This window comes from Syngnathus leptorhynchus, chromosome 7, assembly GCF_054491065.1.
Source record: "Syngnathus leptorhynchus isolate UIUO chromosome 7, UIUO_Slep, whole genome shotgun sequence".
NCBI lineage: Eukaryota > Metazoa > Chordata > Actinopteri > Syngnathiformes > Syngnathidae > Syngnathus > Syngnathus leptorhynchus.
The window spans coordinates 9,805,416-9,823,531 of NC_141201.1; the positions used below are offsets into that span (position 1 = coordinate 9,805,416).

Below are 18,116 nucleotides of genomic sequence, written 5' to 3' on the forward strand. Positions count from 1 at the left end.
ATCTTGTGTTGATGGCTCAGATCTGAATTTGTTTTTTTGTGAGGTACTGCATGTGTGTGCATGTACACAAATGCTTATTCTACCGTTACCTTCGAGGATGACTTGCACAAAGTCTTGAGCGGACATTTTTCCCTTTCTGGCAAAGCACTGATAGGCCCCGCCGTCGCTCTTTGACATTCCTTCCATGATGAGATTCTCCCGGTTGAGACCGGTGAAACGGACGTTGTTGCCGGGGTAGATGATCTCTCCGTTCCGGTACCACGACAACTCGTACTCGTCAGATCCGCTCACGCTACAGGAGAGAGACACCTTGCTTCCCACGCTGCCTTTCACTTTCCGAGGGCTGACCATTGCCTTCAAGGGTTCTGAGGATCCAAAGGAGCTTTCAGATACATTTCATACATACAACACAAGTTAGAAGAATAAAAAAGCCTCACGTCTGACATGCAGGTGGCCCATGACCTCGGCGTTGCCGTAGCTGTTCCAAACTTCACAAACATACGTCCCAGAGTCGCTCGGCTGAGTACTCTCTATCAGCAAACCCGTGACGGTCTGGCGGAAGCGACTGTCGGGCTCCAGCGGGCTGTTGTCCTTGAGCCAGCGGTACTTGGGGAACGGGTAGCCAGACGCCTTGCAGGGCAGCTCCACTCGATGATTAATCATCACGTCCCGGTGGTCGAAACCGTCCAAGATTCCTGGCTCGGCATTGGTGGGGTCTGGAAGCAGGGGAGTTTAGAGCTGGCGTTAATTAGTTGTGAGTGTTGCTGGGCACTTGAAGCAAATATTGATTTTGTTGGTGAAGATTCACTTTTTAAAGGCGGATATTTTGTTAGGTGGGGGAGGGGGGAGTCTGTTATAGCCAATTCCAATGAAGCACAACAGACTGGTGCCTTTCTCAGTCGTCATGCATCAAAGAGCAGCACTACAGTCATATTTTGCTTAAGCTTCACTTGTAGCACACACAAATCATGCATATTAGGCCAAGGACACTTTGTTTTTTACACGCCTTGCTTTGTACCCTTATCTGTTTGCGGGATTACATTCAAACTACAAGCTGATTTTCTCAAGGCTGGGCGGGAGGTGGGAGGGAGAATGGATGGAGAATAGAGAATTTACAGTACAAATCTGGTTGACACAAAACACTTATATTAGAGTATTTGTGATTTTTTTTCTTGTCAAAGCAAGAAGTTCATTTGTGCTTTGTTTTTCTTCATGTCAAACCAAGCAATTCATCCGTATCATATTGTAGCTCAAGTCAAAGGTGAGCTCACCAGGAAATAGCAAGTAAATGCTGTTGATTTTTAATTGCATCCAGAATTGAGATTTCAAGGGTTAAATCCACATGCAACTTGGAAATGACAACCATGATTGTTGACCGTAACGTAATGTCTTCAGCAGTCTTCTAATCTAGTGGAATCAGAGACCTTCAGAGACCATATAACCTATGACAGTATCATTACTGTGCCCATGCATATGCAGCATTTGCATTGTCGCTTAATACGTACCTGACACAATGAGACGTGCACTGTTGCTCTGTCGAGTCTCCCCAGTGTAGCGGTGACGTGTGGTGCAGCGATAGTTATTCAGCCCATCCTCAGGCAGGACGTCCAAAATGTACAAGGCTCCTGTAGGTGTGATGAGATATCTTTGTCCTGCAACACACAAGCACATATGTGAGCAAACACATACACAGAAAAAGAGGAAACAGAATGAATACATCAACAAGGACGTACTATAATAAAATATCCAGCGAGCAATATGACTTTAGGAAAGGAAAAAGGTTGGTTTGCTTCACAGTCAGAAGTTCAGGTCCAAAAACATTCACGTTTGGTTAACTGAAGACTGTAAATTGGTCAGTGGTGAATGGCTAAGAATGCTCATAAAGCAGTTTCCACACAATGAAATCTGACTTTTTTTAATGAAATAAATAAAATTATATTTATTCTTAACATATACTGGCTGAAATGAAACCCTAAAACATTGTGAATATATTCTGCTGTTTTATACTTACCCAGTAAGAGTAGACAATGTGGTTGTGAAGTATGTTTATGCAAGGTCTCCAGTTGTAGATTATATTCTGAGTGAGTTATTTTGATTGCACTCAATGGCTGAAGGCAGCAAGGCTGATTTATAGAAAAGTAGAACAAACTGAGGCTTTGTGGGGGCGAAAAAAGATAAGAATGGGGTGTTTCAGTTTGGTCGATAAACGGGAGCAGTGGGTGTTCTTGTCTTATTCTTGTCTCTAAAAGATTAGACACGTGTATGGATGCGGATACTGTCGCTAGTATTATATCTGGACTGCTAAGTGGAGCAGTTTTAATATTTATTATTGTTGATTTTTTTGACAAACTGGTCTTCCAAATAGGTGCTTCAAGCTTCCATGAAAAATGCATGGACAAGCAATTGCATGGGGCTCTGTTTTCTGTGTGGCTTAACAAATTAGATGCCACCTCCCTAAGGTCACATAACGTCAACCTCGATACATGACACATGAAACTATCACACACTAAATGGCTGCGTTGCTGCTCTGATTTTCATATGCATCACCAGCACATTAACAACAACAAAGTCCAAAGCAATTAGCTATAAAATGTTAATAAGGAGCATTCAAATCCGCAGTAATTATATCAAACGCCGAAAGTTTTTCTTAAATATTCCACTGGAGACTAATTTGTATGGAAGAAAAGCAAAGCATGTTTAATATGCTTTTATTTTTTATGATTATACTTACAAAACAAAAGAGACCTTGTGGGGCTCAGCAAGCAGTGTGTGTGTGTGTGTGTGTGTGTGGGGGGGGGGGGGGGGGGGCAGTAAAGAACAAAGTGGCAGAGGCAAAGGAATGGCAAAGCTATTGTAAGCGATGACCTAGATAGAATAGACAACAGATCCCTTGGATTTGATGACCTGAAGGGCTTTTACTGGTTTACATGCTGCGGAATATCCTCGGAGCAAGTGAAATTTATGAAGGTGGAGGGGAAGTTGGGCGAGTGTGACAGTGTTTGTGTGTGTATGCGTGTGTGTGTGTGTGTGTGTGTGTGTATGCGTGTGTGTGTGTGTGTGTGCATGTGTGTGTGCATAAGTGCCAGCAGCATGTGTGCATGTGTGCAGGCAGCGTGCTTGACAATGGTGGGAGGACATCTTCTCAGGGCATGAGCAGAAGGGGAGGGGCAGATGCAAAAGCAAATAGACGACAAATTATAATTTTTCAAAACCTTCTGGCTGTGTGTATATTGCATTTCAATTAGCCAAAGCCTCATAATATTTAACAAGTCAGGTATTAAAAGGGCTAAAAGTTAAAAAGGTTTTTCCCCCTCTCCAGTGTCCACCATGATGTAGCGACCACAACATAACACAAGTCCATATTCCAAAGCGGTTCACGCCGTGCTGCTGCTCTCCCTCTTTTCACTCCTCCCTTCCTAGCTTCTCCATTTTGATTCTGTACTGGTCCTCTAAAATCTCACAGTGGAATCCATCTTGAGTGAGACCAAATTGTATTTCAACGCAGTCGCTGCCAGCCACCGCAATTTTCTCCTCAAGCACCTCGATGAGACTGCAGCCTTTTTTTAAGACATCAGAGCTCGGTTTATTGTGTTATGACAGAACGGGGGGGCTTCACAATAAGCCATATTGTGGTCAAATGGATTCTGTCAACACCTTGCATCACTAATTCCTGCTCACACGATCGGTACATCAAGTCATGTTTCTTTGTTGTAAACTCACGTAAAAGCAAAGCAAAACAGCCACACAAAATAACGGTGATCATTAAGAATAATAATCCTCAATCAGTATTTTGATTTATGCTCACCATAATAAGCCTTAATTGTGTTCAATTCATTAATTATGGACTCTGAAATAGAATAAATGTTAGAAAATTGAGCTGGAGCTAATTGATCTAAATCTATCTTTTTACATCTAAAAGACATAACATAGCTGTCAATGTAGTGAACTACGTATTAGCCATGACACATTAGGCAACTAAAATATGTTTGGATGCTAATGTCCAAAGTGTTAAATTGTCTTTGGTTTCATGCTATAGAATAGGACTGGATTTGGAGCTGACTCTGACTCATACCGCAAAGAAAGACCCATTTCACGTCAGACATGACAAATGGGCCTATAAATGCCGCTGCTCCGTGCAGCAAGTCATTAAAATTAAAAACAGGTATTTGTCTAGTCTAGGTCCATCAGCAGAGAAAAAAAATGACCAAATGTTTTCTGCTGAAACTGAACTGGAATCTTTTTCACATCAAATCAGCCAGGCTACATTCAGAGAGTGAAGAGTTCTCTAATATCTTTAACGAGAAGCATGCTCCGACTCCTGTGGAGGAATGACCGATGAGTTCACAGACTAATTTCTGTCCGCTCATATCGGTGCTACGCTGTGTCTTGAGAGAGGGTGCAGGGGGCCAAACATTTTGATCGCAGCTTTAATCCGAGCTGATTGAGGTCAGATCGCAGGACTGAACCCTCCTCTACTGCCAAGCTCTCTGGGACAGTGTGGCTACATGCAGAGAAATTTAAATGGGACTATTTCCATAACATACGTCAAATCACCTCAGGTCTATTTTGTACATTTCTCTTGCCAAATGACACCATCATCTTTTCACTGTACATTTATGCTAATTATGTGACACATGAAAGCAATATACTGTAACTGTGTCAACATAATTGGAGCAACTGCATAATCATCATAAGGTGCCGTTGGACCTCATATTCATTCTACTAAGTAGATGTTATGATGGGCCTTTTTAGACATGCTTATTGGTCATCAGTAGATGGATGAGAAGTCAGTGTGAAGCGTTTGCAGGTGGAGAAGCGCTATTCAAGTGAAAGGATAGTTATCATACTGGTCAAGAGCTGACACTTTTGTTTTGGAAATAAATTGAAATGCACAGAAAAACAGCAAATGGTGTGAGCTTGCTGACATGGTGGACGATGACCAGTGGAACTTTCACTTACTGTAGCAACATGATGTCAGAATATTTTGAATTTGGAATTTTTGAGAAAAATGAAAAGAAAAGTGACATACTATCGGTAACACCATTAAGTGAATGCAAGCTATTAACTTGAACCATTTACCTGCAATCTATTATTCTTGTCAAGAGTAGAAATGGAAAACAATAAATACAATAAGCATGTGACCATCTTTTGTTATATGGCTCCGCAAACTAAGTCGTTGTGGGCCATTCGTTGCCTTCAACTTTACAGTTTTAAATGTTACTATGGTGATTATACTATTTTTATTCGGGATTTTTGTTGTTGTTAGATTTTCAGCATTTATGAAAGAAACAAAATATTCAGAACAAAAAACAAAGGTCAGTGAGCATCACTTGAGTTTGAATTTGATGACTGAAAATCACAATGTGACTCAATGATATTTACCTTGAGATAGAACATACTGAAAAGAGCTACTTTGTGGCATAATCTGTATTAAATCAAATGTCTTAAAAGCGTATCAAATGGATGCACAATCTGAAAGCATTATCAAAAGTCAATTTGAAAAGCCCCCCTGCACCTGTAAAAGTGTCTTTCTGTGAATGCACCTGCTGTGTGAATAGATTTTAGCAATGCAAAAGAATGACAGAGCCACCATTGACACGGCATTGAAAAAGGCGTCCTTGAATTTAAGCGAGGGTTTTGGCATTAATGCTAGAATGCTAAGAGAGTCTCTGTGTCTTATTTACCCTGAAAAACCTCTGTGTTCCTGTTTGGCTCATTCCACTTCCTCTCCTGTCTCCTGCGTGTTCTCTCCAGCAGTGTGTGTGTCCTGAATGCTAAACCAATGTTTAGCTTGCTCGGAACTCTGCAATCCTGCAGATGCCCATAAAAAAACATCTTCCCTTCCATATATGAGATTTTCTGTATGTTTATATATGAAAAATGTTCAAAAGGGCTTTCGAATAGTAAATGTTCAAGATAGTCGTGTTTTGAAAAGTGCATTTTATGTGTTTTGGGGCAAGACGCTCAATCCAATGACTGAAGAGATGAAAATCAATATTCGTAAGTCTGATTGTTATGTTCCTGTCAATATTTTTGTTTTTGCAGCGCCAACAAATCATCAAATCATTGCAGTGCAAATGAAGAATACGTAATGGTTTTTACACCTCGGCCGTGAATGCAAATTGGCTGTGATTTGCGGTCACAAGTATAAAAAAAACAAAAACTAAAGCTATTAAGAGCTTAAATGTTAACATCTAAATGTTAACGCAAACAAGCCTCTAATGAAATGTCTTCAAATAAACATGCCCAACAAATTTTGAACAAGAACTGGAAATAATAAAGATTCCATTCTTACCCACTCACCAAACACACCTACACACACACACACACACACACACACACACACACACACACACACACACACACACACACACACACACACACACACACACACACACACACACGCATGCGCACTTGCAGTTACAATGCAGACATGATTTACAGTGGAAACTATTGTGACAAGTGGCGTTATTGAGCCACTTCTTTATATTGAAAATGGGCTCTCATTTATCATAAATTATTGCTGCATTGTAATCCATGCAAAAAATGTCCAACTGCCTTGAACGATACATATTTAATAAACAAGCGAGAAAGTGAGGGTTGTCATTGTAAATAAATCATGAGACCGCCCCCTCCACCGTCTCAGATTTGTACTGGTCCTGGTCGCTGAGATTTGCTTTGCGACAGTAATGGGATTATTGTAACTGCTGAGTGAGAACATTTAAATGCTTTTTGGCATGGCTTTTTAATTCTCCAGTCAAATCCAAAACAAAGAAACACCGAACTGTCTTTACTATCAATTAAAGATTCATTGGAGATACCCTCTGTGCACTTCTGCAAACATGCCGTTTTGATGAAATGACCACAGATAAACATGCTTTGCTTCCAAACAGCCTTGATCTTCTGCACTAATCTAATATACTTGTAATTTTGTTTATGTGGCAGCAATTGTGTTCATACTACTGCATTAAAGTGGGCTACAATGTTTTCTAGCATCCCGGAAGGTGACATTTGCAGATATACAGTACGTCTTAGAGGGAGCAACTTTATATCAGAGCAACTGAAGAAAGGATTAATTTCACACTAATGTATAGTACTTTGCTGAGCACACACAAACATGCGCTCTTAGCACAAAAAGTGCTGAAAAGGAAAGTTGGGTCTCCCAGGTTAAAGAGTCATGGGGTTGTTTATGTCTTTGATGAGGTTAGCAATCCAGTAATCTCCGCTGAAGCCCGCTGCCATTAAACAGCGCGTTGCTATGCAAGCCAATGCGGTGATGTGGGCTACGCAAAAGTAGAAGGAGAATGAAATAGTTGGGGAATGCAGCCTGAGAATTGATCACAAATCTTTGCACCAGGGTCCAATGTAACTATGGATACATTTTATCCAATAGAAAGCCCTGAAGAAAGTTGATTGTGGAAAAGGCGCAAAAGTAAATTGAGGAAAAGGGGATTTGTACTTAAGGTCTGGAGTTACGTGGTGTCATGTTTTAATGATAACATTTAAAATAAACAAAAATAAACAATCATTAAATCGATTCTGCACAAATTACATTGTAAGAATTCTTAAAAGGCCTTAAAACAGACATTTGACACTGTATCATAAAATCATATACAACAAAAAAGTGCAATTGCATGCATTATGAAAGCAAGTAGTAGTTTAACATAACAAACTGCCATTCAAGTAGAAAAGGAGGTTTATAATAAAACCTTCAAGCGATAAAGTACAAACAAACTGAATTATGGTGGGGAAATATGGAGACAACTGCAGTTTCATTTTATATTGTCATTATTTTTTTCAAATTAATCAAGGGCCCACATGCAACCCACAGGCCACCAGTTGCCCATCCATGGTCTAATGTATGGATGTCAGTTTGATCCTATCACACATTGACCAGTGTGAGTGCAGAAAAGCAAATCATAAACTCCAAATCTCCAGTGTATGTCCTTATGGCAGCCTTGACATTCTAAAAATCCTTTGCCCCTCCCACTTTATCATCAACCCCCTCAATCACCCCCCATCCATAAGCAGAGCTGCATGTTGACTGATAGACCCGTGCATGAAACTGGACATTGCGTCTAAGGCCCTGATTTTTATTAGGGCTTCTTTCCAACTTCCCACTAATTATGCTGACACAATTTGATCAGCACATAGCTAAGTATCTTCATCTAAGGGGGGGTCGAGGGGGGGGGGTGGTGTAATAAGTACAATTTGTCACTATTAAGACGAAGGTGTTGACAGGCGCCGGTGTTGTCAGGGCAACCGATGGTGCTCCCTTGCGACAGTGTGTATTCTGCTGCATCCGGCGAGTGGAGCTGTCAGCCCCCTCAATAATCGATGCCTCGGGTTGCTCTGCAACCAGCAGAAGCGCACGTCGGATGACATGCTGATATACAATGTCATAAACCTACCAAGGCTGAATGCCAAGCAGCCCTTCAACCTCATGTAAAGTACATACTACATGCATATATACAACATACACAAACACTGACAGTAAACACCCGCAAACTTACAAGTGAGGAAAATATTTTTTGGCCTTTCTGTGATTTTTTTTTTTTTTTCCATCTTACCAACATCATATTTACTGTTCATGAATTTTCCAGTGAATTAACCGTTCACATTTTTACATTCATGTTTCAATTCTGTGCACATTCAAATTTAAACTACACTGCTCAAGGGCATGGCTTGATTGTGTCAAAAATACCAGGTAATACCTATGTAGCCTTCAAGTTGAGGTTGATTGAGCCGTGAACATCCAAAGATTTTGTGGGGAACAGGTACACCAGGTTCGATTCATACACTTGTGTTATCAATAGATTACATTTGACAGCATTTAGAATCTGAGAGTAGAAAGAGGCACATATATGTTTGAAGTGGATGACATGCATCTGTTGGGCTAGGCGCGACAGTGCCTGAGCAGTGACATTAACTCCAAATCAGACGTTCAGCCTGCTTGTTCCCTTTAAATATTAAACATATTTTTCATTCGCCCTTGGATGACGTTTTACTTTTTCCACAAAGTTTTTAGGTTTGAAATATTAATGACGCCTTTTTTTTTTTTATTATCAGTACTATACAGTGCTCTGCTTTGTTTGGAAAAGACAGAAAATTCTGCCACGACGGTAATGGAAAGTCTTTCTTTGTTCCATCAATAAAAAATAAGATAGAAATAAATACAAAACACAAAGGCCTGTGGAATGCAGAAAGTGGCAACACATCACCGGACTGAGCTTGGACCTCACTTATAACCCCAAAGCAAATCCCACAGGAATAATTCATTCCTAAAATATCCTTGACGAGGCCCTCGATGAAAGAGACTCCACTTCGTAATAATAATCACAACAATAATGGAGTCCCTGAAAATGGCTGTCATGTCACGTTGTCATCAGCAGACATGAAATCTTGTGACGTCTGACATCAACCAAAGGTCGCGTGTAGACTCCTTCCACGGACGGGCGTCATTGCTCCGAGCCTCATGCCATCTCCCAATCACGTGACAGGAGAGCCAAACAGGAAGTGATACACTCCAAACTGCAGAGGATCAGTGTCCGCACTGGACAACGTGTCACAAATGCCTCGGGCTGCTTTGGATAAAGCAGATGACTCCCAAAAAAAGGAATAATAAGGCAGCAGTCAGCAAATTAAGGGATGTGATGAAGGATTTAATGTGGTCAAAGTTACTTGGAGTTTTTTTGTTTGTTACATGTACCCATATTTGCATGATGTGCTGTGGGTACAATTTGAAGGCATTTTCTTGCCAGGCATTTTCTGCGCGTGTGTGCGTGTGTCTAGGGGCCAAGTCAGCACTTACACACTGCTTTCCAGCTGACGTCAGGGGTGCAGGAGCTACTGTAGCAGGCAATCCCCATCCTGCCTTATGAGAGCTCTACGCATCCATATGGATCAGTTCATGCTCTTGCAATTTCATTTCACATCAGCACAAATTCCCTAGAATCGGTTTTACCTAAGCCAAGCACAAAAGATAAAGGTATTGTTTTATTTACTCTATGTTGATTGACATGTTGAAACTTAATGGCGGCGTAGTACATAGTCCAAGGATGACGCCATTGTAATTTGGTGTAAATCCAGAAAAAGAAATGTTGTGATGTCAACTCCTAATTTAAATGCAAAAAGGAAAAGAACACTGTATTGACGGTTAAAATGGGTTTTGGGATGATTTGTTTTTGTTTGCAATGAATTACATTTTTGCCATTTGTGTCGCAATGGAGCGATAAAACGTAACACCAGCAGTGCACTTTATAATTTGTTTTCATTTGACATTTCTCCAGGCATTAACTGTCTATTAGCAGGTAAAGTTCTTGATGAGGACCATTGCCTGATTCTTGTCAGAGCGCACATTATTAATGCTAGAAATGACATCCTGCCCGAATAAGATCTCACACACTAAACAGCGACAGCACTGAACATTTGTTTCCCTTCTTCTCTCCTGCGTTTCTATTTGCAAACCTTCATCTCAGGCCGCTTGTCATTCACTGCCATCTTCTTCCTCTTATCCTCTGCCTGCATCTGTCTGCATCCCTGGCTATTGTCTTGATCCAGCGCTTCCTCTCTCCTTCCTCTCCATCTCAAAGTGAACACTGGCTCTCCTTGTCCACGACCTCCTGCCTGGGACAAAGACTCTCCTCTGTGCTCTATCCAGTGTTCAGCAGAGGCGCTGCAGGCCTACCTCTCAGTATGCGCAGCAGCCATGTGGCCTGACAATGGCTCATTTCAACCTCGATTTCCCCTGAAATGAATGGGAGCCCACCCCGGCGCATGCGGCGTGCCTTTTAATTGGTCTAGGTTAGATTCAAACCATTAAATCACTGATGTCGCTACATCGACACAACACACAGTCTTTGCTTTTCTCGCCAGCCTGCAACAAAACCTTTATTGCTCAGCCTTGCCTAAATGCATACAGAATAAATTGCCTTCTCCTAGGTCCACACTTTCACTTGCAGGCACACATGCTGAGGGAAAATACATAAATATGATATATACACATAAAAAAAATCGTCCTTGATATTGTGTCTCTTTACTCGTGTCATATATTGATTTAATGTAAAAGAGGAATTCGCAGAGCAGATTTCAAACTTCAGGTGTCTATTCAGAAGACTTACCTGTATGCATTCAAGAAAGAAGTAAAACATTCAACTTGTGTTTCTTGAGTTTAATTTTAAAGGACTAATCTTGTTAGATGTCACTGTCTTGCATGTTCCTTCGGTGGCTTGAAACTATCAAATGAATTTTGACACATGACTGGCATGCCTCACAGTCAAAGGTTCTGGGTTCAAGTCTTGCCTTGGACTTCTCTATGTAGAGTTTGCACGTTCTCCATTTCAAAGTAAAGTTACCAAGAGAATATACTGTATAAACTCTGCCTATCAAGACCAGCGTCACCAGAGAGAGCCCGAGGACTCGGCTTCAAACAGCCGTCAAATCAGAGCGAAGGCTCAGAACCAGGTGTGTTTCATCTCTCAAAAACACAAGCGAGAAGGCCGAGCCGAGGTGAAGCGGGCCGGACCGCTCCAACAGGGGCCTTTGAACAGTTTTAGCATTTCACTCCGAATTCACAACAACCCCCCCCCAGATGTTGTCATAGATGAATGATGCAGTGCTGCGTCCGCCGTGCTCACTCGTGCATTCCACCGCTGCTTGTTCTCTGCCCAACGCCGCCAAAATAAAAGGGAAGTTATCATTCATGTAGCTCTGGCGCCATTTTACACCACCTCCTTTGATCTCCGTACAGCACGCTGCCGCCATGACAGATTGACACGACAGTATCTTTGTTTGAGAGGCTTTTCTCCATGCTTTTCCCTAGTTGGAGTCATATGCATCTACATATTTACTTGGCTAAGCCTCCCCTCTCCTCGTCTCGAACCGTCTCTCCCCACCGGTTGTCGTCCTCATTTAGCTCATTAGTGCTCGGCAGTAGCCGCGGAATCAATTACAGGGGAATGCGAGCTTGCATCTCGGCATCGTTACCCACCACAAACTATATTAGGCCGGTCTGAGGGGAACATGAGATTGTGATGATTATCCATCCGCCCAGCTATTTTTCTCAAGCATTATGCTTGACTGCAGCCTTTGCACAGTGCTTGAAAACCTATGAGGGTTTTATTTTTATATATTTTCTTCCATCAGTTTTAACTTCTAACAACAATGAAAAACACACACGCTGATCTACAAAATCAGGTGTCAGAGGGGCAAATAAAAAGCTCTAATGTGCATTAACTACCAAATTTACATTTACAAGACTTTGTATAATACTATACCAGGTTTTGATTGTTGACATGGGAGCAATAGCCAGTGTGGCATAAGTAGCACTGAGCTTGACTTGATCTCCGAAGGTAAGGTGATCAAAACTTTTTGGAAATGTTTCGGCATTGGCTACTCAGGTTTACTATTCATTGTGTTTTGATTAGGCAGAAAATTACAATTTTGCACCGTAAACTATGAAGCAAGATCACTTATTTGAAATCAATGGAGTGGAGACGCATGATTTTCTATGGACAGCAACAATATGCTCATGTGGCGTGTATGTCAGCATCAGATGCAGACAAAGCGCGTGGGATGAGCGAGCACGAGCTTGTTTTGATCTCCATTCTTCCTGCGTTTATCCCGTACTTCCTATCACGCAAGCTCCCTCGTTCTTCTATCCATGTCAGTAGTGAGTCTTTTATTGTTCTTTACAGGCATTGTTTCTTCCCTTCTCTGCCCCCATTTCAGTCGTTATTTCCACTACCTCCTCCCTCCTCTTTTCTTCTCCCCCCTGGCCTCACCCTCATAGAAGAGACTTTGGGACGAACTCCGCCCTCCAAGACAGCTGCACATCACCAGCTGTAGGAGGAAGCACAACATACTCCTCCTCCCTCTCGCTTTCCTTCCATCAAAGTCCTCCCTTTTGCTCCTCCTGCCTTGTCTGAATACACAGAGTGGGGAGCTGCCAGACGCAGCTCGTCATTGATGTCAGACTCATGACACAAATTACCTCTTTTTGATCATTAATGGAAGCCATTAAAGTGTCAGCCAAACACGCACTACTACACACGATTCACGATGAAATCACGTAGAAAAGGCCTTTTTTGGATTCCCATCATTTACACTGTAGAGCAACAAAGAACCTGGTGAACATTCATTTATTTACTTCCTATATGGCATTGTAGCTTTTTATTGAATTGGTTATTTGAAAAAACAATGATGGAAGACTCTGAATGCTCTGGTCTCCTGAGCCACCTATTGTTTTTCTTGGAAAACGTATATTGTTTCTTTATTATTTGTTTTTGCACAATTTTCATCACAATTGCACCAATTTTCCAATAGGCGGCAATTATGCACGGATTTTCACGATTTGTATTTTGTCCATTTGGCATGTTTGTTATCCATCTGGTTAGGAAGTGTGTGGTCCTGTGTGTGCCCCAAGTGGAGTCCTTCATTATGTATATTTGTAGCGAAATTATGTTTCTACTGTACGTGTGCATTACAAAAAGACAGCCGCACCCTAAGGCCTCATCATGTATTATTTAATCTTTGACGATCATTCGGGTCAACGGTGAACAATGGCCAAGTCTTGTCAGGAAATTGGATTGAAGTAAGACCGCAGACTTAACAAAGAAGAATAAACGGGGGAATCTCCTTGTGAATGCAAAGTAAATGGAGCAGATTAAAAGAACATGTTATATTAAAGCTTACAAATCCTTTATGTGGCACACAGTCGGTTCATATAAGAACAATGAATTTAATAAGTTGCATAATTACAGCACAGATGGACCATATTGTTCTTTAGGGTCTTAAAATTCAAGGTTATCCTTTTGTGCGCCATTGTTCCTTATTTGTTGACAGACAATGGAAAAATGAGTTGTAAAGGTGCAAAAGAATGCACATTTGAACAATGCAATGCAATATGGCTGGCAAAAACAGGTTAGGTTGGGTGTTGTTTAAAAGAGAAGCTGCTTGTGGCGAGGAAAGCTCTTCAAAGCTATTGCCCTTTCCAAATTCACTTTTATCCTTTCCTAACTTTCAAACACAGCTTTGTGTGCTTGTGCCATCGCATGCTTTATGCATTTCTTGTGTGAAAAGAAGACAGATGAATGCAAAAGTGAGAGGTATGCATTGGAAAGCACAGGTAGAATACTCAGCTTTTCCCAATGACTGCCACTTTTACTAGGATAAAGCGGAAGATAAATTCCACAATACCTTGTGGATACCTTAAACAATGGCCCTCAAAAAACCTGTGATGGATTTCCATGACTGTTTGGAGTCACGATGGCTCGACTGTTTTCAAGATTGGATCAGGTCACAACTCTAGTGGATTTAGTAATGCGGAGGTTAGATTGATGTTGGGGAAATGTTTGTTTACTTCCTAAATGCTACATTGTTGCCCTTGAGCTATCATCTAAAACCCTCACCCATGTATGCCAGTGCTAACTACTTTGGATAGCTTAAAGTGCTCCCTTTAATTCCCCTGTACAGTCTCATAAGAGCACTTGCCCGAAGGTGTGTTAATGATTAGTCACTTTTCACTGGTAACTCAGACAGTCAGCCACTTAACCAGTCTAATAGGGATGATTTTCAGCACAGTATTTCATTTAACAAGTGATGACAAGCCTCAAACGGCCATTCGCCACTTGACTAAGGCAGACGGGAAAACTGTTGCCACAGAGACCACGAGTGACGACCTCCAGGATTTGCATGGATCTTAATTTGATCTACTTGAGATTGCAACTTCCTTCCACTTGATTTAATTAGGCGAAGAGACGTGACTAATTAAGTTGACGGTGAGAAACACAAGCGCGTCAAAGGCGGCTGATGAAACGGCAGAGGAAGACGATGGTAAATATTGACAAGGGAACTTTATTGGTTGAGTGGTGAACAGAATCGGAGGGTGAACGACCGGTAGATCCGCAGCTCTTTCAGGCTATTCATCATTTGGTGATAATGGTGTGTTTTATTTTGTCATATCGCACACTGGCTGTATGTGTTGTGTATCAATTAATCTACCGCCATGAATGACAGAATAAGATAGTGACACAAAAACAAGATCACCAATAGAATAGTAATATTGGTGTGGTAAAAAGAATTGAGGGTACCGTAAAACATCCAAAGTCACACTTGACACATGAAGTTGTTCTAATATTATAAATAGTAAATAATGTCAAATAAACACGATGGTTGGAGAAAGGAACAAAAAGGTGCTTGTAGAAAGAAAATCTAACCTAGTGTGGTATTGATATCTGCAAATATCCCAAATAATTTATCAGTGCTGAATGGAATCAGACTACAGTATTTCCATGTCAAAGTACTCATACATTATGTACACTCCACAGCCTCTTATCACCCGTTTCACGGCCTCATATTCCAGTCCAAGAGCCTGGCCTATTAACATTTGGCAGATGTGCAGTTCCCACATGAAATACCTGCATGGCTAAAGGTCTTCTGAAATGTTGAGGTATATAATTGCCAATCTGTGCTAAACCCAGAGGCCTCGTTCACTTCGTTTAGGCCTTTTATAGTGGCGCGACAGACGGAGAGTCTTTTCCAGTACATAAAAGAACAGATGTTAAAATCGTTTAACCAGATTGGTGTCCCTTAACTTCACATAGTGTCGCTCTCATTTTCTTCAGTCTGGTGATCATCTGGTTATAGCGAGGCGGGGTTCACCCACTTCCGACTGAAATTTGCTTTGCGGGTTCGGTGTGACCCAAAAAGTATTGCAATTGTATTGTAAAGTAATCGATGGAAGTTTTGTTCATGACCGGGCAGTCAAGATGGCACTTTTTGCAAACAAGGTCAACTCAAAGAGTAGCAAATGGATTTTAATTATTGTAAAAACCCGAGAACAAAAAAGTAAACAAAAATCAAGGTCTTTTCTTTCTTTTTTTCATAAATGAGGCCAAATAAGGCACAAAAGGTAATTTGTGGAAACAACCCAAACTGCTTCACATTCTGTAATTAAAAGTAGAACATTTAAAACCAGTTAAATAGATATTTAAGAAGAAAGTAAAACAATATAAAAAAAGCTTGCTAAAATCACAAAATAAGCATCACATTTAAAAAATACTTTAAAGGAATTTCATCACAGGTATGAAAAGAGCAGAGTTTCTACCCCGTATTTAATGTCCATTCATTCGTATTATTTACTCTGATAATAAAGAATACCAGCAATCAGGGGGGCCGTAAAATACACAAATACAGAGAAGGAAGAAAAATGCTTTTTTAGGGTGATTTTGCCGAGGTGGATCATACACTGATGCGTGTTCTTCATTTGCTGCATCCCATCCAACAATTAATAACGTAGTTTCGAGCACTCAAAAAGTTGACTCTGCTCGAGCACCAGGAAATGATTGATATGTCTCAAATAGATGAGGACATTTGAAAATGTTTTACCACATTCACACATAAATACAACAGTAAGCAACTGAAACGGGATCAGCAGACATGATACTGTCTACAATTTTGGGAGTTTTCTACTATGCATGTGGCCTAGTGATGGAATACTCTCTGTCTCATTAAATGTGCAATTTCTGATACCGTTTGATAACATTTTTAATTTGTATTTTGGAGGCCAGAAGTCATATTGTGCTGCGTAATTATCTATGAATGATACATATATTGGATTTATATGTAAATGCCTCAGAAGCAAATTAGCGTGGCCATGCGGAGGGAGACAAGGTAATCATGCGGTGTTGCATGCAAGGCAGTTATTTTGTTTTTGGGTCAATCGACCAAATACATGACATTAGCTGCCTCCATCTTGCTTATCTCCCTTGTGATACCACTCTTCCCTTCCATTGCCTTGCTATTCTCTCTTTCTCTGTCCTCTAGTGGTCTCATTAGGGCGAGACTGTGAAGGGAAGGTGAGATGGTTTCTGTGACAACAGCAGAAAATGACTGACCGAGTGACATGCGCCTGTTAATGTGAGATCTATTGCATTCATGATAGTATAGCTACCCCTGGAGCTTTTTAATTGAGTTATAAAATTGTTAATCGCTAAATTGATGATGAATACGGCTTAATTTGACAGGAGACACTGAAGTATTTCGGGTCATGGTTGTTTGCAGAAAGGGACAAATACGAGTAAAGCGTATCCACAGAGGAGAACAAACATAACTGGACAGACCAGAGATGAACAAAATGGAAAACTGACAGTGGAATTTAATTGACTTGGTCACCCATTAAAGGTCTTATCTATTTAAAGAGAAGTAGACAAACAAAATAAACCCGCTGTCAGAGGAGAGCTAAGATTAGAACCAACTGATTGACATCTACGTAGAGCCAACTGGAATTCTGCCATCCGTGCTTTTAGATACTCTACTTAAGGCAAAGGAGAAGCAAGTGCCAACTATTGTATACGAGAACATAATCGAGCAATTAAAACCATCGTTTTGTTTTTTTTAGGCTTTACATCAGTGACACTGACTTCAAATGAGTGAAGTGTTGAGGGAACTAAAAATAAATCCAAATTAAGGAAACAGAGCCTATCGCCAAAAGACACAAAAATGCATTGAGCAAACACTGTTGTGGGACGTGGATGCCGCCTCCTGTGGTGTGGCTGACCTTTTTTGCAATGCCACATAGCTCTGCAAGACTTTGATAAAGAGCAGCTGGGAGATGACACAATGCCCTTGTGGAAACACTGGCCACACTGGAGGCATAAAACACACGCAGCACACTCACACAGACACACACATGCACGCACACACAGGGGCAACCAGCTGGCCTAGAAATATCATTTGGTTCAGGTCACGGGTTCAATTTCCGTTTCAAACAGCGGGGTGTGTGACTGCAGGTCAAACATGACAGCTGGTAGAAAGCAGGTATTTGTCCTGAATACATACTAGTGTCATTTTTACAAGTATGTCAGCTGTATGTAATGATGATAAAAGGATGGATTTTTTTTTTTTTAGAGATGCTCAATACCACTTTTGTAACCAATATTTGTACGAGTGCTCAATTCTTGAATTAAAAAGCAGGTAAATGTTTATGTTAATGCATGAAATATTGTAATGAAGAAAGACATAATACCATGCAAATTGAAGTAACGAACGATATCTGTGACAGGTATCGGCAGCCTTCATGAGTACTCGATAGGATAAATCAGGCAGATAGCAATTTT

The 18,116-nt window shown here is 40.9% G+C and overlaps 1 protein-coding gene across 1 annotated transcript in view; it reads right to left on the reverse strand.

Moving 5' to 3' along the window:
* Positions 1 to 18,116, reverse strand: part of dscamb (Down syndrome cell adhesion molecule b) — a 72,380-nt gene that overhangs the window by 29,317 nt on the left and 24,947 nt on the right. Inside the window, exons 5-7 of the mRNA XM_085915872.1 lie at positions 1,506 to 1,652; positions 438 to 716; positions 90 to 365 (exon numbers count right to left, since the gene is read on the reverse strand). Coding sequence (XP_085771998.1) covers positions 90 to 365; positions 438 to 716; positions 1,506 to 1,652 — 702 coding nt within the window. The remainder of the gene's footprint in view (positions 1 to 89; positions 366 to 437; positions 717 to 1,505; positions 1,653 to 18,116) is intronic.